Source organism: Polistes canadensis, unplaced genomic scaffold, assembly GCF_001313835.1.
Source record: "Polistes canadensis isolate GaletaPanama2010 unplaced genomic scaffold, ASM131383v1 scaffold_295, whole genome shotgun sequence".
In the NCBI taxonomy this organism is placed as follows: Eukaryota; Metazoa; Arthropoda; class Insecta; order Hymenoptera; family Vespidae; genus Polistes; species Polistes canadensis.
Window position 1 is genome coordinate 133,158 of NW_014569842.1, and position 22,328 is coordinate 155,485.

A 22,328-nucleotide genomic window follows, 5' to 3' on the forward strand; every position below is an offset into this window, starting at 1 on the left:
TAACGAACGACTGCTTTCCATCTCGATCGATAGATTCCAAAATAAAACAATCGTTCTGCACGATCTTTTAATTAGACCTCTTCTTCACCATTTATTATGCAAATTATATTACTTTCCGATTTGTTTTAACGCAATCATTTTTTAAATCTAAAATTTCATCATTAATGATCAATTTGTGTATACAAATTTGTTCTTTTTTTTAAGTTATATTTCTATTGAAACGTTTGGGAAAAAATAATGATGATTTTTTTTGTATTATAACACGAAATTACTGACACGTTTAAATGCTCAAATTTGAGGTGTTATTATAAATATAAGGGTTAAAAAGTATGAAATAAGGAAGAAAGTTATAAACAAATTTACAAGTTAATTCGCTCTCGTCCGGTTATAAAAAATAAAAAACCGTCTTATTCGGTTGTAATGACGTTCGCAAATGACTGTTTAAAGATGGCACATAGACACGAAGGTGACGAAGCTACAAAGTGAAACAAGGCAAAATATAATCTATACATTGCATAACTAGTAGCGAGGATCCGGTCGTGCCAGGTAGGGGCGATAACAATAGAATTCGTGTTGTATAAAATAACGCATATGCGCGACAACGCTTTCTTTTCTCCTAAATGTTTTTTTTTTTCATATTTATTTGTCTTTTATTTCTTATCTATTTGTTGCGGTAAATTTTTGATAAATTTTCTATTCCGCCAAGTGTGTATGCCTTTTTTAATTAATAAAATAAATAAGAATTTATATGAAAAATCAAATTAAAATGATGACAATCAATTAAACAACAACAACAATAATAATAATAATAATAAATAACAATAGAATAACGCTAATAATTAAAGAGATATTAAAATGGAAAAAATGATGTTTACGATTTATATTTAACATAGAAAATTATTTCAACGATAAAATATCTTGTTTACAATATTTATTTCTATTACTAAGAATCTACTTAAGTTGTGCATTCTCTCCTTTTCTAAGAACCTATGCAACGATAAAAATCACCGCCAATTCAGCAAATATTTAGAATCTACGTGCTGGCTAATCAGTAACGCATCAAACCGAAACGTGTCTCCCCGACAAAACATCATTGCTATAATAACAGCATTCTTAATTCTAAAAACAAGAAATTTAAAAAAATACGACGAAATAAGCAAGAAACAAAAAATTAAAGGCAGATCTTTTCAATGGAAAAAAACATTTGCCGTATTTAAAATGAAATAATTCAATGACACATTAAACTTTTTATCCGTGCATTATACATCTAGTTATAAGAAAAAAAAAACATTGATTAGGCTATACTAATGAATCAAAACACTAATAGATTAAAAACGATCTGAAACTATAATCGTTTTTTCGTTAATCTGAATATTTCAAAACAAATCTGATTTCTTGATCGTTTCGGGTGTGTTCATTCTGAACGTGCACACACACGCACACGCAAATAATACTCATACGTAAACAGATAATCAGTAGTACTAGCCACGTGTGTACTATGCTGACTAAACTCTTATCAATAGCAATTAACGATTATGTGTTACGATGTTTTCATTAAATTAGAAAAAAAAGAATTATAGAACAATAGTGCAGATAATTTTGAAAGTGATTTATAAGTTGCAAAAAATTCGCAAATAAATCGTAAAATGAATTTTGTTTCATTTTCTCGCACGGAACCATTGATCGTTACAATTTTTGTTTTTCTTAATAAAAAGAAAAAAACAACAAATTGGTAGATGTTAGATTCTAGACTCGTCGGTAGAAAGTAAATTTGCAATTGCTCAAAAGGTTAGCCGTTAAGTTAAAAAATAAATGATGCAAGGCGCCTCTCGTTGCTTATTTACTTCTTCTTCTTCTTCTTCTTCTTCTTTGTTATTTTTTTTGTCGTTTATTCGCGAGACCGATGTCGACTTTCACGATGAAAATGCAGAAACTCGATCCGCAAAACCTTGGCTCTCGGGTGGAATTCACCTCGCGAACCAACGACGACTAAGCCGTAAGAATAATCGTAAGGTGGGCTGTACCAGTTATCCTCCTGCCGAGTACAAACGTCCTTCGAACTTTAATATTTTAATCGGGAACGAAATATTTTTCTTAGCGCCACCAATTCTTTCCGGCGCCATACGATCAAATCAAATTCCTTTCCCCTACTCTTTCCCCAATTATTCTGGAATTTCTGTTCGTGAAAAAAGAATCGCTGGTATTTACTTTCGGTTTCCTTTTATTCCGAATTTTTAGCTTCAAGTACGCGAAACCCGTGAACAATACAATTTTTTGTTCATTTCAACGAAAAAATGAAAAAAGAATTGAATTTTTTGTTTTCCTTTTAAATACAGAACTTTTTGTTTATTTTATGCGCCATGTAATTTTGTAAAAATTAAATACGACAACTTTCGTCCGGAACCATACGTTCTACTTTCAAAAATAAAGCAGTTATTCGGCCCGTTTTATTTTCCCCCCATTGGCTCTCTCTCTCTCTCTCTGTCTCCGACATTGTTTGTAAATTGATCCGCAAAAAAAAGAAACCGAACAAAACGGTCACAGAAATGCTATGTCAGCTTTGACGAGCTCCCAACGAGAATAATGTATGCATAAAAACGTCATATATACCCTATGTTATAATAATAATGAACCAACGATTACGCAGTTAACGAAATAGATATTATTATAAGTAATACATAATAAATCAAATATCACATTACAAAATAAAATAAATAGAATAAAATATGTAATTGATATACTCGTACCTAACACTCATATACATAAGTAATAAGTAACAAAAATACATAAGTATGTCGTACTTAAGGAAAAAACTGTTGGAATTTATATCACAAACCGCGACATCGATAAATTAGTAAGTCTATAATAATATAACTAATAAAAATACATAAATACAGGAAAAACTGGAGCATCATAATCAATATTCAAAAAAACATTGGCAACATCAAATCAGGATTCATACAAATCAGACTTATAATATATGTAGGATAATTCACTGAGTGAATTTATAATTCTGTTTAGCTCTGAATCAACTATCCAAAAAGCTGAAAAATGCAAAATATGTTTACAAATTGTCTGGAAGACAACAACACAAAATCAAACACTTACTGTATTTTGATAATCTTAAATTTAGACACACGCATACATGTAAGCATCTTAAAAGTAATTCTATTAAAAATGAAAGCAATAGTAAAGTAAAAGTATAACAATAGAAATAATTTAAGATCGTAAGGCAAAAATAAATCATTTCCTATTATTAAAGCAACAAAGAATGATTATATGATTTGGTAGAAAATGTATTATTAGTACAAAAAACAAAATAATACTAATTGATGATAATGATAATGATAATGATGATGATTCATATAATATTAAATGAAAAATATTCATGAATTTTATATGATACTGGAATAGAAGGAATGAAACTAGTTGAAATATTTGCAAAAATTATCCTTACTATACATTCTTAATTATTGTAATGAAAACAATAGCTCTAGTATTAGGATTATGTATTAGGAAACAACGATCAAAGTATAATTATCTAGATGAAAATCGGTCGAGTGGAATTTTTGTGAAATAACTAGTCTGAAATAGTTCTGCTTCATTTCGTACGATAACCGACATTGTTAGAAAATCTTTTTCACTATTATCGTAAACCTACATGTCGAGAATGAACGTAGTGTAAATCACGTTAGCCTTCGTTACAAATACGAAAACCTTTCTTTGCCTTTCCAGGGTCGAAGACGACCTCGTTCCGTTCGTTTAATGCTAAGATAAGGAAACCTTTTTGCATAAAGAAAGTTTCGATTACAATATTTATTTATATACGTGTATGTAAGATAATGTTCCTGTTACTTATTATTACATTATTATTATTTTATTTTATTTTATTGAGATTACAACAAAAACGAATCAACACTTCAGGGACGAATTTAGACACGGTCTTTATGGACCGCAAACTCAAGACCCCGTTTTAATCAAAAAGGCCCCCTTTCATGGTAAAAAAAAAAAAAATAAAAACAATTTCTCAACAAAATGGCGAATGAGTTGATAGAACAAATTCAAACTTGATTTTATTGGGTAAACCCTCAAACAACATTAGCCTAGGGACCGCAAAATTAACAGTTTGTTAAAAATAAACATTCGGTAATAAAATTATTAACAAATGTTTATTTCATAAAAATAATAATGTTTTATTTCAAGCAAAATTATTCACGCGTGTATTTTTCGAACGTGAAACATCTGCCATATTGTTTGCGCAAGATAAAATGAAAAATAGATGCGATCATTGGACCCCAATTTGATTATATAAAATTGCAACAACAACAACAACAACAACAATAAAAATAACAAAACTAAATAATAATAACAACATATTTAAATAGATAAAATAATAGCCGAAATATTTTACGGCGAGACGGAAAGTTATTCATCCGATTTAAAACTTGTTTACCAGTCTTTCAGTGAAACGAATTATCGAAGCCACGTGGCTAGAGCGTGCGCGTTGTATTCGTTGCGGTTTAGAAAGTCGTCGTCAGGGATTAGCCTGTGAACGTTTCGATCGTTTTACAAGGAATCGCCAGGTGAAAAGGTGCGCCTATATTTATTATTATGCTACGTGTGTGTGTGTGTAATTTCTACGTATACTCGCTTTGGTCAGAGATTCAAAAGTTCATTACAAAAATGTAAGATTTTGTTACACGCAATTAATTTAAATAAAAAAAATAAACCTATCTTTCGTAATCTTTTTTCTTTTCCTTCCTTGTTTTTTTTTTTTATTTTTTTTTTTTTTAATGATCTAAATCATACTTCGAAGTAAACCTAATAATCAATCTTGATGTATATTTATAAAGTTTTGAATTTATCGTCCCAAGACGATATTTCTTTTTTTTTTTTTTTTTTTCTTTTTCTTCCTTTTTCTTCTTCTTATCGAGAATATACATACGTGTAATTGTGTATGCGTAATATTGAAAGCAATCTTAACGACCTACCATAATGTCAAATTAAACAAGATTAAAATCGAAATGTGTTCGAACATATTCGTGGCATTCCTTTTTTTTTTTGGAGTAAATTTGTAATCTAAAACGTTTTGAGTGCATCGTAGTAAATTAGAAAATACTGTGATCTAAAGATGCACAATATTTACCAATGTAAAATTGTAATTAAAATATTAGATATTGTTTAATAAAAATGAATTAGGGTATATTATTCTCTGATCGTCCTCTAAGAACATAATGCAAATTTGACGTGGCAGTCAACGTGTCAATTCTTGTTTCCCCACCGAGAAGTAAGAACAAGAAGTAACTTTCACAATCAGTTTATATTCCGTGAATATTTTGAAACGGTCGTCATAAGCGCTTGTTATCAAATATTTATCGATATTTCTATAACCAACTGCGAGACAAATGTCGTTGCTTGTAGCTTGTGGCCATTAAATGTATCAATAGGGATCAACAACAAAAACAAGAACAAAAAAAAAGAAATGTGAAACATTACACGTAGCAATTGGAACAAATGTTTTTCAAATATGTATATATACAAATGTATTCTTAAAACCAAACTAAAACGTAAAAGAATGCAAATATTTTTCTCGGATTAGGTCAGAGTATCAATTTCAGGGCTACGTTATCAACAAAATGTTTCTATCAGTTGGCTTATGTTGAAAATGACAAGAGAGACAACGGCAAATTCCTCGTAGTTACTTCAGCGTAGAGACAAGACTTTATGAAATTCAAATGCGAAACGATGGTATCTTACTAAGCTCGTATTCCCATATATCGTCCTTTCACGTTTCGATACACGAAACTCAATTCCAAGTCACGTGCGCTTGTTGTTAGTTCGCAAGCTAACTAAATTTTTTTTTTCCTCCTGCCTCGATAAATTAATCCAACAACGACATTACGAAAATATTTTTTTATTGCTATCGTATTCCATTATAAACGCCTTTTTTTTTGTTTTTGTTATTACATGTATATGGTAATATTCGAAATGTTTAAGATTTTGTAAAAGTCCGTTTGATCGTGACCCGATAAATGGAATGATATGATAGATAATAATTAGATACAAGTCAGATAAAATCCAAATTTCGTAATCGCATTTTGATTACGATAGCGGAGGAACGGTATTTCTATTAAATTATCGAAGAACATATGCCACTTGGGAAATTTTTAATAAATGGGTGCCTGGAAAAAAAGTGTTTTTTTTCCTCGGAAAGGAAAGGAGAGAAGACAGATGTAATTAATGAACAATCTAAATTTATATAAAGAGAAACATAAATATACCTCAATCAATTATTTTTTAATGGTACAGTTCTAATAATGGCCTACGTTACACAATAAAAACTTGTAAAACATAGCCAATTAATTAAATTTTAACATACTTTGTGATAGAATTTCTAATTAATGTTAATGCATATTCCTAATATTGCCATTCATCGTTTAACGACAATATTTTCTGATTATTTTTCCAGAAAATAAATTATTCCTTTTTTTTTTTCTCAAACTTGGATATTAAATTTTTCCTTTTTTTTTCCTCTTAAGGTAGAGATACAGATCTGTGGGATAAGGTTTCGCAAGAATTATGGAATGAAACTTGTCATACACCTGCATCAAATCAATTGATACTCCAACATAACACAATGACTGTGAGATTAAATTTATAATTGATATTCATGTGTATTTGTTAATGTTGGCATTCATCGTTTAAAGGCAATATTTTCTTCTTTTTATAGAAAAATAAATTTTTTTCCAAACACCCACTGAAATATTATTTCCATTATTCGCGAACAGTATATTGCATTCATTTCCGTGATAGATATGGATACTATATTTTTTTTCTTTTTTGTTTCCTCATAAGGTAGGGGTAAAAATCTGTGAGATAGGATTTCGCAAGAATTACGAAACGAAACTTGTCCTGCACCTGCATCAATTGATACCCCAACACAATGTTGCCTATTTGAATTCCTTCGCAATGTGTCACACTAGAATAAACGTGCGTGTATATATGACATATGTATATGCACACAAGTATATATATATATATATGCTTATGTATTATGTTAAATATCCCGCACAGAAAAGAGCCGATGAACTTTCATCTCGTTCCAAATCACGCGACCATGCTTGAGCCTCATTGTAATGTATTCTAATGTTAACATAATTAACGATCAAAGTTCGGAATAACTCGATCTAGCTTATTACGGAAAATTTTTATTATCTATGATATAATCTGAGATGGAATAAATTTCAACGTTTCAAGAAGACATTAAATCATTAAACCGTTAAAACTAAACCGTACTATATTCGCGTCAATTATATATTTTTTGCCCTTTTTTTTTACATTCTTCGTTAAAAGATGAAGAAAATCTTCCAATTGTAATATTTTTCTGCTTGGTTTAATGATGATCTCAATTATCGATACAAACTATCAAACAAATTTTATAATAATCATTAGAAATATATCGTCGGAAATAAAAGCTTAACAAAAGAAAAATGTTATTACAGAATAATGTAATCGTCGAATGCGAAATTTCTAACTTCGTGCTTTTTCTTCTTATTATTCCTTATTACGTAAGAATTTAAACATTAAAATTCGTGTCAATTTGTGTAATATTGCATAAAAATTGTAATATACGTAATTATTAAATTAAAAATTATACTTAATATTATAATTAATGGATGCAAGTAAAGATACCATGAATTTCATTACGATTGCATGCCATTTTTCATGTTAACGTTTAAAAAGTTTACGTATTTATGTCTCTAAAATTAATATAAATTTTATACCAATTGGATTCTTCAAAATGTAATTTATTTATAATAAAAAAATAAATAAAAGAAATTTTTCAAACTAATCAAATTGCAATGTTGCACGCAACAAAATTAATTTTAATCAAAACTGTCATTTCCTCTCGAGTATCTCGTTTGTGTAATTAAAATTCAAGTAATAATTATGTAATTAAAAATATAACAAAAAAAAAAATATATATATATATAAAAATATCATAAGAAGTTACATTTAACAAGTATAGTTTTAAGAAGAGATTACAATTAAAAACAAAATACAAGCTTTAAGTTGTCAACTAATTGTAAATTAAAATTAATAATCAGATAAACTATAAAAAGATCGATTAAATTCAAAGTTATTATTTTTATTGCAATTATCATTCGCGTAACGAAAAACAAGTCACACGTATGCAAATGCGAAACTAAATTTGTGATTTATGTTCTTGAATTCAAATCAACAATTCTGCCGTGTTTTCTCTTCTTATGAGGGGGAGAGTAAGAGGAGGGAATAGATGTCATTTTCAAAGACTAAATTAATGCAAAAGAGAGAGAGAGAGAGAGAGAGAGAGAGAAGAAGAGATACAAATATCTCTCGGAGAAATCTATTATTTTTTAATGGCACTGTTCCAAATAAGCCTTTGATGGTCAAAACAACGCCATTACGTTTGCACCGTACAGCAAACGTAACTCAAAGAAACATTTCTTTGATATGTAAAAAAGAAATAAAAGAAACAAAAAAAAAATAGAATAAGAGGCAGAAAAGTGACGTAAATACAGAAAAAGAAAAAGAAAAAAAAAAAAAAAAGAAAGATAATGAATTCGTCCGATTGTAAATAAAATATTGAAAATATTTGGATATTTACTTTCACAATTGAGGAAAGAGAAGGCATACCTATCCTACGTTAAAAATGAAGCCGAAATAAGTGTTGAAATATTGTTAAGTCAACAAAACCATTACTTACGTTTTAAAAGTTGTAATATCTTTCCTTTGAGAAAGAATCAGCCAAGTCCACCGTTCCTTCGTCTTCTTTTTCTCGTCGATCTTCCTCGTCGTAAGAAAATCGAGTGAGCCGTACTCGCAAAAGAATCTTCCAATGATCGTAAAAATAATGTCTTCGTAAGTAATAAAATTCGATAAATTAAATATCGTAAATTAGATTTCGGTGACGTATCGAACCTCGTTTTTCCTAATCTCGAGATATTGACCGTTTCTATAACTTTGTCTATCTCGATAGAGAAAATTTGAGGGATAGAGAAAGAGAAAGAAAGCGAGAGAGAGAGAGAAAGAGGAGAGTAAAAAGAGAGAAATATTACGATATTCTCTAATTTCACGCACGCAACTATTCTCAAAATCGTCAAACAAAATCGATATTAATATTCCTCAATATTTCGATTCTCGCGCGCTTTTTTTGTTTCCCCCTTGACGAAGTTAGAGAACGCGTGCGCGCAATAGATGACAAGAAAGAGTACAAGATAACGAGATAGAAAGAGAAAGAGATAGATAGATAGAAATACGGAACCAGACGGAGAGTGTATAAAAAAAAACGTTTAATAATTTAATAAACGAATTATAAAAAATATTAATTCAAACAAATCTCTCGACCCGAGCTACGTCCGAACAGTTCGGGGGTTCGAAGACAACTGAACCTGCCAGCGGACTTTGGAATCGGTGAGCGGATTCGGTTCGCCGACTCGAGTTTGTCGTTCTCCTTCTAACTTTTCTCTCTCTCTCTCTCTTTCTCTCCCTCTCTCTTTCTAACAATACGTGCATATACCATAAACGCTACATAACTTATATATACATATACATGCACACATATACATTTATATACACACCTTCATTTTCTTTCTTACTTACCTTCCATCCATTTTTCTTACTATTTATCTTTTTCTACAATGCGCACAAGCTCGTTTGTTCGCCATGTATTTCGTTCAGGAACATTTCAATTTTACTAGAATATTTTACCAAGTATATACGGTAACACCATACTTATCCTTTTCCACCAATTGTTCACTATGTCGTATACTTCATCGCACCCATATATATACACACATACATACACACAAGTAAGAATATTTAACATTTTCTGTAAATTATGGGATACTTATATTCTTTCCTGTATGAATCTACATGTCTTAATTTGTGTTTTATATTATTTTAGATACTTAAGAATATTTTTATTTAAATATGTACACGCGTGCGAACATTCAGTATTTTACGTAAATTATCGGATATTTGCTTTTTTCTTATATGGATTTTATACGTCTTATAATTTATTTTATATTATTTTATATTATTTTATATATATTTAAGCTTATTTTTAACAACACATAAACGCACACATAGGAATACTTGCTATTTGCTGTAAATTATCGGATACTTATTCCTTTTTGGACAAATTTATTTAAACAACTATTAAACTTATTTTAAATTTATGCGATCACGTATGAGCATATTTGTTTCTTATTAAAAAGTAATGTTTTCTTGATTATTGTCATTACAAAAATCGATACTAAACTTAAATGTTGCATTGCAATTAAAGTAATGCGTGGTATCATAAACACGCTTAAGTATTTCGTAAAATATTTCTGATTGAACAGACAGAAAAATGGCAAAATTGATCCTACCATACGTACTCAAACTTTTCTATAATATTTTTATTAGATTTTCTTTCAGATATATAAATAAAAATCTAGAGATAGAAAAATTTAAACTAATTTAAAAATAAGTTTTAGATAAAATATTAATGCGAAAGTTTCGTTCCTATATTAACCTTGACAACAATCCTAAAGTCTTGTCACGATGATCCGCACCCACAACTAGAGAAATCGAGGTAATTCGTGAACGTATTGAATATTTGACACGATAGATTATCGAACGTACCAATGACTCCTAAAATTCACTCAAAACTTCACGAAATTTGACATCTTCGTTCGTCATAAAATATGAAAAATTAAAACAAAGATAATACTTAAAAGAATACCGTATGATTATTAATGTGCCGATAATTATGATATTTGGTCTGAGTCAAAAAATTATATAAATTTATTTAATGATTTATTTTATAATATAGAAAAAAGTATGTATATCATAAAATTGATTTTTCCAATTTTTTGACTTACAATACTGTCATAATTACTGGCGTATTTGATAAGAGATTAATTAATATAATCAAATTGCTACATTTTTTTCCCATCTGGCGCACGTCAAAAAATAATGGAACCAAAAAATAATAAAAATTAGGCGATATTTAAACGTCCTTGGTACATAATTACCATACGTAATTCCGTATGGTTATACACACTTGATTTGATCAAAGTATATGTAGATATGAATAAAAAACAGATATTTTCGAGATGAGAGCAAACGAAACCACGAAAGATATAACCTTCGTTCGAGGTTTTGTAAACGATGACAAAAATGAATCGATGTGTTGCCGATGAAAGTTTATCTCATGATTATTGTTATATAGGAAACACTTGTTTAATTATCAGCCATCAGGTCCTATAGGGATACATAAATTAATTTCATTATAAATTTTACTTTGAAGTTTGTAACGTCAATGCTTTGCAATGAAGTTTAACAAAGAAAGAATTATTATGACCGTGAGTCACGTTATTTTGTCGTCATGTTGATGTATCACTGTTTTCGAACGATTATAATTCCATGTGTTGAACGATTCAACGTGAACAAAAATGATGGCAAAATTGCTAAGACGGGGGAATGCCACCTTCCCCTTCTCCGCTTCCCTTTCCTTCTTCTACTCGTCATTTTTCATCCTTAACCCGACGATAAGAAAACGTGCATATAATTCTTTCATTACTGCCATTCAATATAAAATAAAGTACGCACAAAATTTGTAAATTCCTAGGAAATAGTATCTGATTGAAAACAACTCGTGATAAGAAACATTACATCTTTTTTATTCAATCAAATAAAAACTTATTCGGTTGAAAAAAATATTAAATTATATTAATTTTATCTATATGACAATATTTGCTACCCCTTCTGTAATTAAAAAATATGAAAAGTGTTTTTTTTCCTTCTCATTGATTGTGCCAATGAATCGTCGTTAAGAACGATCGCAGAGTTTATAAAAGAATTGTGTACACAGGAATGTAAAATACGTCAAAAATCAATCAAGTTGTCTTCGTTCGTTGCCAAATGTTTGAACGTATTATCTTAATGTATTTTCTTCTTGGTTTTTCTTTATTTGTTTCATTTGTATCAATGTGTTATTACGTAGCATAGGCGCCGGTGATAACCATTTTATAAAGGCTTATTTTTCAAATTTTTTAATCCAATTTGATTAGGATTATTAACGTATCATTGATTCATAAAACATTCTTAATTCGGGAGCATTTTTATTAAGCCGGGAATATTTACGAAACCAAGAGATGGTTTCATTTCAAGCATAGTTTGATTAATTAAACTAATTTAAAATGAATGTTGGAAAAAATAAACAATATTAATAAGACGACACTATATAATTACTGATGCAATAATAATTTATAAGTCCTACAAATTAGTGAAATAATTTTTACTAATAAATAAATAATTACGCAGATATATATCTGCGTTTAAATATTGCCAGAAAAATGTTGAAAACAAATAATCGTGCAAAATAATATCTTACAATTATTTTCCACGCACTTTTAATAAGATAACGAAATAAAATATATCCATAAGAAGAATATTTTATTAAATTCTACGGACTCTTCTTGGTACGGCTGGCCGCCATTTTGGTGCCTCCACAATAACAAAAATATGCGTCCGAAGGCAATGAAAAGTTACCTTACCTGCATGGAAAATATATTATCGCAGAAGGACAGTAGTTGGTTATCCGATTACGTAAGAAAACCATGTATCGTCATTTATACAAAGTAATCGCGAACGCCATGAGCATCGGCAAAATCAAATTGTTTCGCAAAGATGCCCCCTGAAGACGTGACATTACGTGCTTATCGCGAGAAGCACTTTTTTTTCCAAATTACACATTTCTACCAACGTTTCGATTCTTAAAAACGAATGTTCTTTCTTTTTTTTATATTTATACTTCATCAATAAAATAAAATATATGCACATAGATATTACGTTAAGGATTTATCGATAAAAGAGTTTATGTTTTATTGTTTAAACGATCAGAATATTCGTAAGAAAAAGAATTATCAATAAAAAGAATGTTTTTATTATGCAAAGTGTAGTCTTCGTAATCTTGGTTGTTTTTGTTTGATATTAGAATGAATCTAGAAGGAAATTCTCTGAACCTAGGAATTCCTGAACCAAATTATACGAATCTAAATCAACTCAACTATCTGTAATTCTGCATTTACAGAATTACTTTTTTCTAGGAATTTAATTGTTGGTAAGACAATGATTAAACGACTGATAATATTTATCTTTGCAAACATGATTTTGAAATAAATAATGATGATCCTATGATCGATAGGAAAACTTTCGTTAACCCAGGTAACTTTTTCCCAATTTGGAGACTATCTTCTATTTTTCTATCTTTTGAATAGACATAGCATGAAATATTTTTACCGATCAGGTATTTGTCGCTTTTACGTTATTACGTAAGATCGTTGGTGTCCTTATAATCCGAGGAACCATGGCCTACTTCGAGGTATTCACACCTTATCCGCAATACAATCCACCGATCAATAATTCACATTACGATTGACTAAATTTCTTATGCATATCGTTAATTTATTCTGTAAGAAAAAAAAAGCTAGTAAACAAATTAAAAATTTTTATATTTTTTTTTGGCACGACTATAATAAAACTGTTTACTATTATTTCGTACCTATTTTTAAGTTCATTAGATTTACATTCTTATGAGACGATAAAAGTAACAAAAATAAGTTTACGTTAAATCTAATATTTGCATAAATATTATTTGCTTGATTTTATATTGTTTTAATTTCGTATAACTTTCGTAGAACGTTTTATTTTTACAATTGTATACATTATAGTATATTTCGAAGCATAAATTTTTAATTTATCCAAAATTGCCGTTATTTAATGTTACGCATTTCCTATTGTCAAAGTAACTTTTACAAGGGTAGATTGAAAATTTTTAAGTAGTTTTGAGTCTTTTTAGTAGAAACTTTTTTTTAAATATGCATATATACGCGCGCGTATTGTATGTATATGTTTATAGAATTTTTAAAATTTCAACATTCACTATATGCTTCAAAATGTCTACAGAAATTTATGCTGCAGTAACAATGAATGTAATATTAATGGCGATATGAAATAAAATTATAATAAGAAATAATAAAAAATATTACTTATATTAATTATAAAAAGCATCAAAATAATGTTATCAGCATTTATCGACATATTGCGATATTATCAACCATTAATCTACCTTGCGGAAATATCGGGAACTAAAAAGTCGCTAATTAGTTCTACTATACATCAATAGATGACGCGAATAATTGTTTTAAATTTAAATATAAATGTAATAGAAATGTAATATTTGACAACGAAAAATATATATTTAATAAAATCTACCAATAACAATAGATTAATTTTTATAAAAATTGAAAAAGAACTATCAAGAACAATAAAATATCTTTCAATATTACCTGAATGTCTGTTTTATCAGTGTATTTTGTCAAAACTTGTATGAATAAATGGAAGACACTCGATATAACTTTCAAACATAATTTGGTACCAAAATCATGGTGAATAATTGTGACGATAGCCAACCGGTATTACTAAGAAATTTAAAAGTTACTAGATACCGATTCAATCATTTAGTTATTAGATACTAATATTACATTAACTTTAAGACAAATTGGTAATTTTTAAGCTAATATATACATTTTATAATAACAACAGAACATATTTCGATTAACTGGCGTTAACAATCAATTTTATAAGCAATGCAGCAATGACAAAACAACTTTTAACTATTTAGCCAATAGTAGACTTTTAACAATGCTATTCGGCTTCATTGGCAAATGATATAGTCGAAAGTTTTGCTATTGGCCATACTGCTGATAAAATTACTCATTGATTCAAGTTGAAGTGGCCTATAATTTGTTTTTTAATTAATCGTTAGGTTAACATATTAATATTTGATATAATAAAAAAACAGATTCTCCCATTTAATAAACCCTACACTTTATAGCCACTTACAAAAAGATACACGACACAATATAACGACAATTAAACAGCTAATGACGTAAAGGGAATTTCACTAATGACCAATTAGAACACTCGGTAATAAAATTCTTCTAAAATACATCAGGAAGATGCAATTTCATTCGAAGTAGCCTTAATCTTCACAACTACGTGATTTGATCCAAAATTAAACATTTTGAATTAAAAATGAAAGTAAAAAAAGGTATCAAAAAATTGATCTTGCGAAACATAGATTACGTAACTTATACTTATTTTTAATATTTTTTAAATTTAACGATTTCATTATTTTTTAATCTTTCCTGTTATAATTGTAGGTACCCTGTTAGCCGATATTATTTTAGTTCAAACAGGATGATGTATAATTAATCAATTATTAATTAGGAATACCCTATTCTACACATGACTTCTGTAGTTCGTCATTTGTTTAAACTTCATATTTACAAGAATAAATAAAATAGAAGGAAATACTTACAATTAAAATTAAATTCCTAAAAAACAGCAAAAATAAAAATATCCTGTTGGAATTATCCTAAATGTCAATGGTAATGAATAAAACATTGTCTGTTTAAAAATATCCAATATTGTTAATTACTGGAAAAGTCAAATAAGCAGGGCATACTCTTGTCAATAATTTAAATCCATTAGCTAAAAGATAAAATGTATTAGAAATAATGTATATAACTTATCTTACATATTCATAAATATATAGAAAATATGAAGGAAGGTATGAAACAATAGGAGCGTCAACGAATGCTGAACAGAAAGAAAGAAAGGAAGGAAAAGAGAAAGAAAGAAGTAAACTTGTCTCGTTGTAGATGCGGTGTAGAGCCCAGTAAGTATGTAATACTTATATATACTTACGTAGGTGTCTGTTAAAAGTAGGATGAAGAGGAGGTGGTGGAGAAGAAGGGAGGAGGTTGCGCATGGTCGCTTGGAGGGATCGCGTTGAAACTTTCGTCACGGTATGTCTCCCTCCGATCGATCGTAGTTGTGGGTGAAAATACTTATATTCTGGTAGGTCTTGTGAAGAAATTAGCGCGAAACAAATATTATGTTCCGGCATTAATCTAAGGATGTAAGTAGGTCCTGGTAGAAAATACATCCGTTTGAATCATCGAGGCATACGTAGTACTTTTTTCGAACTGGTATCAAACTCTACTATTCTCGCTGTCGCGTGTAGAATTATTTTATATCGGCCGAGCAGCCGCCATCTTGTCTTACTTTAGACGGACAGAGAAAGAGAAGACGAAAAGATAGAGAGAGAGAGAGAGTGTGTGTGTGTTGAGAGAGAGAGAGAGAGCGAGTGAGAGAAAGAGAGTGAGAGAGAGATAGATAGAAACGGGCCGTGGCTGTGGTATAGTCCGTCATAGTGACAGCTTGGTAAAAGAAGCGTTCGATAGACGGTCGGTGTTGATGCGGTGCGCGCGTCAATCGCGTCGCTTATGCTCTCTACTAACGTAGAGAGAAGATCTATCATTTGTAGAAAATAATTCATCGGTCCTAAATATCCTAAAAACGAGATTAAAAACTTTTATTCGGAGTGTGTCCACTCCCTCGTCAGATCAAAAAAGGTGAGCATTGAACGTTAACGAAGGTAATGGCAATGGAGACGACGCCAAGAGAACGTGAGATTGCTGCGGAGGATAGTATCAAGGTAGTATGCAGGTTTCGACCCTTGAACGACTCCGAAGAAAAAGCTGGATCGAAGTTTATCGTCAAATTCCCATCCGGCGGTGAAGAGAATTGCATCTCCATCGGGGTATGCTCTGATTTTACTCTGAGTCACGCTAATTCTTTGCTTTCTGATATCTTTTGTTAAAATATAGTAATCGTTCGTCTTTTCCGTGTCGCAACTTCATTATAAACAGCTGTTTTTTAATTGTTCTTGAGTTTTCCGATTACTTTGTATTTCATGTTTTATTCGTCGAAAATTGTTAACTATTGAAAATGATGTTTAAACGATTACTGTTTAGTCAAGTTTGTACGTTTTTCAATATTGTGCAATTTGGTAGACGATTACTTTTTTTTTTTTTAATTTCTTCTCTTTGTTACTATTTTTACATATAAATAGTAATATTTACTATACCATGAGAATAAAGTACTAGTAAGTACTATTGATTCATTTCTCTAAAATAAAAAAAAAGATAAATTTATATTGATGTACTAAATACATGAAATAGCAGCACGAAGTTATTAATATTATATGAATATTTGTTTTATTTTAGGGGAAAGTATATCTTTTTGATAAAGTATTTAAACCAAATGCCACCCAAGATAAAGTATACAATGAAGCAGCTAAATCCATTGTCACTGATGTATTGGCAGGATATAATGGTACCATTTTTGCTTATGGACAAACATCATCAGGTGAGATAATTTATTTTAGTAATTGAAGATAATACTATGTATAAAAAATGTTTTATTTGCATTTTACTTAAATTTGTAAACTATAATCATAGGAAAAACTCATACAATGGAAGGTGTCATCGGAGATTCTATTAAACAGGGTATCATTCCAAGGATCGTTAATGATATTTTCAATCATATTTATATTATGGAAGAAAATTTGGAATTTCATATTAAAGTATCTTATTTTGAAATTTATATGGACAAGATTAGAGATCTTCTCGATGGTAAGCACTTGTACTACTCTTTTACTCCCTTACGCTATAACAAGATGTGAGACTTGTGGTGCGTTTTACGACCTAAACATAAGAAACACGAAATTTAGCACCGAATATAACACACAACTCTGTGCTTTAAATTATGGTGCAAGGGGTCAATATTGCTTGCCATCTAATTACTATTATGACATAAAGTTTTGTCTCATTTTTATTAAGGATGACAATGAATAAATCTTATATTAAATAATATAATATTTACTTATCAAGATTATTATAATATTCTTATATTATATTTAATCCTATATTTATTATTTTACTTTTCAGTCTCTAAGGTAAACTTAAGCGTACACGAAGATAAAAATCGAGTACCATTTGTAAAAGGAGCGACTGAAAGATTTGTTTCTAGTCCAGACGAAGTTTTTGAAGTAATCGAAGAAGGAAAGTCTAATCGACATATTGCTGTAACCAACATGAACGAGCACAGTTCTCGTTCTCATTCAGTTTTCTTAATTAATGTCAAACAGGAAAATCTTGAGAATCAAAAAAAACTATCTGGAAAATTATATCTCGTTGATTTAGCTGGTTCGGAAAAGGTAAAAACCAAACGATATGCTCCTCATTGTTTTTCAGAAATATAAGTATTTGATTATTTTTTTTTTATTAATTATAGGTATCTAAAACCGGAGCCGAAGGTACTGTTCTTGATGAAGCCAAAAATATTAACAAGTCTCTATCTGCTCTTGGTAATGTTATATCTGCACTTGCCGATGGCAACAAAACGCACATTCCTTATCGTGATTCCAAATTGACAAGAATTCTGCAAGAATCACTTGGTGGCAATGCTCGAACTACGATTATTATTTGTTGTTCACCTGCTAGTTTTAACGAGTCGGAAACCAAATCGACTCTAGATTTTGGTAATGTATTTGATAGAAAAGAATCTAACGTTAATATTTATTAAATAAAAAATGTAGCATCTGTTTAAAGACACGTTTAATGAAATATATTTCTCATTTTATAGGTAAACGTGCTAAGACTATAAAGAACGTTGTATGTGTTAACGAAGAATTAACTGCAGAAGAGTGGAAACGTCGTTACGAACGCGAGAAGGAAAAAGCTGCTAGACTTAAGGGCAAAGTTGAAAAATTAGAAGCAGAATTGTCTCGTTGGCGCCAAGGTGAAACTGTTAAGCTCGAAGAACAAGTCAGTTTAGGAACACCTGACGTTATTACACCAATTATTGCATCCGTCGAAGGTAATTTCCAGAAAGTTAAAATATTTTCTATTATTTCTATAAATATGATTTAACAAATGACATTGATATTTGTTTTATCAGGCAAAATTGACGATGGTCCTCTACCAGCTACACCCGGTGGTGGACTTATGGCAGGATCTCTTTCGAACGAAGAAAGACAAAAACTAGAGGAAGAACGTGAAAGACTGTACCAACAGTTGGATGACAAGGACGAAGAAATAAATCAACAATCTCAATATGTTGAGAAATTAAAGGAACAGATGGAAGAGCAAGAAGAACTGATTGCAAGCGCTAGACGGGATTATGAACAATTGCAACAAGAAATGAATAGAATACAGCAAGAAAATGAAAGTGCTAAAGAAGAAGTCAAAGAAGTTTTACAAGCTCTAGAAGAATTGGCAGTTAATTATGATCAAAAATCACAAGAGGTAATGATTATAATAATAATGTATTTTAAAACGGCAATATTTGATTTATTTTATTAAGAGGGGATAAAGAGATGCAGATATAGAATGATAATTAATTTAAAGTATAACTAATTCGTACTTTTCTTTTCGCTTCAGGTGGAATTGAAAAATAAAGAGCAAGAAACATTGACGGAAGAACTTCTCGCTAAACAAGCTGCTTTAAATAATACCGCGTCTGAATTGCAACAATTGCGTGATATGTCCGCTCATCAAAGAAAACGTATTGCTGACATGCTTGCTAACTTTTTGAAAGATTTGGGAGAAATTGGAGTAGCCATTGGTGGTGACGAAAATCTTAAAGTAAGTTTACCCCTCGAATTAATTAAATAATAAATTTTATCTTCGCATTAAAAACCCTCTGTTGTACGTATTACATACTATATGTTCTTAATTTACAAATTAGGTTGCACCAGAAAGCAATGGAAAACTCGAAGAAGAATTCACAGTTGCAAGACTTTTTATTAGTAAAATGAAATCAGAAGTCAAAAATTTGGTTCAACGTTGCCAAGGATTAGAGAGTTCTCAAGTAGATTGTAACAAAAAAGTAAGTCGAATTAACGCGATCCTATCGTTTAAAGCATATTATATTTATATGTATTACTTAAAGGATATTTATTTGTGGATATTAGGTTTCTGAATACGAAAAAGATTTGGCAGAATGTCGACTTTTGATAACTCAACATGAAGCTCGTATGCAAACATTGTCCGAATCTATGAAAGAGGCTGAAGCACGAAAACGTACTTTGGAAGAAGATGTAGATGCATTACGCGAAGAATGTGCAAAACTTAAGGCAGCAGAACAAGTGCAAGCGGTCACTAATAAAGAAAAGGCAGAAGAGAAAGAGGCAGCTACAAAGATGAAGGTAGCTTTGGAAGAACAAATGGATCAGCTGCGTGACGTACACCAAAAGCAGGTAAAATTTTATAGCATATACTAACGAACAATTTAAGTGTTCAAAATTTAACGTGTGTCATTAATGTAAAATTAATATTTAGGTCGCTGCACTTAGAGATGAATTATCCGAAAAACAAGACTTGATTAGTGAATTGAAAGATTTGAATCAAAAATTTACTTTAGCACATCAACGAATGCAAGCAGATTACGAACGATTGAAACAGGAAGAAGCAAATAAATCTGTTAAACTCCAAGAGATGATACAGCTTCATGAACGCCGAGAACAGGTATTTTATTGTTTTATTTTATAAATTAAAATTACCACTTATAATAAAATCTATTTTCTAACATTAATTTATCATTTATAACATTTCTAGACAAGGAAAGATCTCAAAGGACTAGAGGATACCGTTTGCAAGGAATTGCAAACGCTTCACAATTTACGTAAATTATTTGTTCAGGATTTGCAAACTAGGATAAAAAAATCAATTCACGTCGAGGATAATGAAGACGATGGTGGCTCACTTGCTCAGAAACAAAAGATTTCATTTTTAGAAAATAATCTAGATCAGCTTACAAAGGTTAATGTAGTAATTATGCCAACATTATTTATGTTTATGGCGTTGTTACAACGTAATTCATTTTATTTTAAGCAAAGTTTCTATCGGTTATATTTCGTTTTTTAATTAGGTCCACAAACAATTAGTCAGAGATAATGCGGATCTTCGATGTGAGTTGCCTAAACTTGAAAAGAAATTAAGGACAACTGTTGAACGTGTAAAAGCTTTGGAAATAGCTTTGCGAGATGCCAAAGAGGGTGCAATGCGAGATCGTAAGCGTTACCAGTACGAAGTAGATAGGATTAAAGAAGCTGTAAGACAGAAAAATTTGGCTCGCCGTGGACCTAGTGCACAGATTGCAAAGCCTATTCGAGCTGGTCAGCATCATTTAAGCAACATTAATGCTATTAGAACTGGCAACCGCGGTAAGCAATTTTAATTTATTTATATGAACTCTGTTATAAAAACATGGTAGAATGAATTTAATTTATCTGTTACTTTTCTTTTGTTTCTTTTAGATGCGCTTAATTAAGATACTACATTGTGATTGAGAAGTCGTGGGTTTGTTCGATTTTGTACAAAAGGAGTCACTTCAGACTGCTCTACATTTTAGAGTAAGTGAATGGATTTGTTATGCTTAACAATTTTGTAACTATATATTTTTACTATTTTAAAACGATAAACTGTGTTATATAAATTGACAGGGGTATTAACTTCTTAACGCGCACATTCGAATTTAAATTCGAAGAGCGAGTGATAATAGAAGAAGTTAACTCGAGCAGCATCATATTTTATGTTATCGTAATGCACATGCTTGAATAGACTCGAGCAATGAAAAATCATCTCATGAAAGCTACACAACTTATATATATTATATAAAAAGTCATATAATTTAACTTTATTTATAATCATTGTTGTAACATCTTGTATCCCTAAATTACGTTCAAATAAGATTTTCGCGAATAAAGAACTGGTTTTCTTTTTCTTGACGAAATTTTTCATTTAAATGCGCGTTAAGGGGTTAAAGCTGATAATTTCGTCAGTATAATATATGTAACGAAGTTACAAACGAACAAACCTAACGACACGTTATTTCTTTATATATTTCTCTCTACTATTCTGTTTGCAAAACCAAATGTAATACATACTCCCCAATTCTGTGATCGTTCGGACATGTGATGTTAACTTAACGGGGAAAAAATTCATTCGTATATCTTTATCATATGCTTAAATTATATTTTTTTGTCTTTCTTTCGAGAACGTGGTTTAAAAACGTATAGTAATGTTGAGTATAACGTCAAATCCTTCACTTTTGCAGAAAACGATTGCAAGAACGCTTTGCGTGCTGAGGTGCTAGGAGATCGAAACAAACTAATCTATTATTATGGTGTATTCACATAAATGTCATATTTTAAATGCAATAGATATATTATAATCTTAAAGAGCACCGCCAATTTTTTTTTTCGAAACAAGCATGTGCTTTGAAGTATACTAATATATGAGTGCATCAATTTATCAATGTGCTGCATGTCCCATCCATGTATAAATATTTAACTCGATTGCACTTATAAAAAAAAAAAAAAAAAA

General features: G+C 30.1%; 2 protein-coding genes across 7 annotated transcripts in view; one reads left to right on the forward strand and one right to left on the reverse strand.

Annotated features, from left to right (window-relative positions):
• The window catches only part of LOC106791327 (UNC93-like protein), a 32,604-nt gene extending 23,302 nt beyond the window's left edge, over positions 1-9,302 (reverse strand). The window contains exon 1 of the mRNA XM_014756887.1: positions 8,747-9,302. The gene's annotated coding sequence lies outside the window, so the exon portion shown is untranslated. The remainder of the gene's footprint in view (positions 1-8,746) is intronic.
• Positions 9,303-15,865: 6,563 nt separating this feature from the next.
• LOC106791315 (kinesin heavy chain) lies at positions 15,866-22,328 on the forward strand. 6 transcript variants are annotated; one of them, XM_014756871.1, is made up of 15 exons: positions 15,866-16,015; positions 16,409-16,699; positions 17,166-17,307; positions 17,400-17,573; positions 17,889-18,157; positions 18,235-18,481; positions 18,586-18,819; positions 18,901-19,247; positions 19,383-19,586; positions 19,690-19,830; positions 19,916-20,200; positions 20,283-20,468; positions 20,559-20,762; positions 20,872-21,166; positions 22,060-22,328. In XM_014756871.1, the coding sequence occupies exons 2-15, from the start codon at positions 16,538-16,540 to the stop codon at positions 22,140-22,142; spliced, it is 2,973 nt and encodes a 990-aa protein (XP_014612357.1). In that variant the 5' UTR covers positions 15,866-16,015; positions 16,409-16,537; the 3' UTR covers positions 22,143-22,328. The 6 variants fall into 6 exon arrangements, 4 of the variants coding, with proteins under 4 accessions (XP_014612357.1, XP_014612356.1, XP_014612359.1 ...); XR_001382166.1 differs by adding an exon at positions 21,260-21,355 and having other exon boundaries at positions 15,867-16,699; positions 21,446-22,328; XR_001382167.1 differs by adding an exon at positions 21,260-21,355 and having other exon boundaries at positions 15,867-16,699.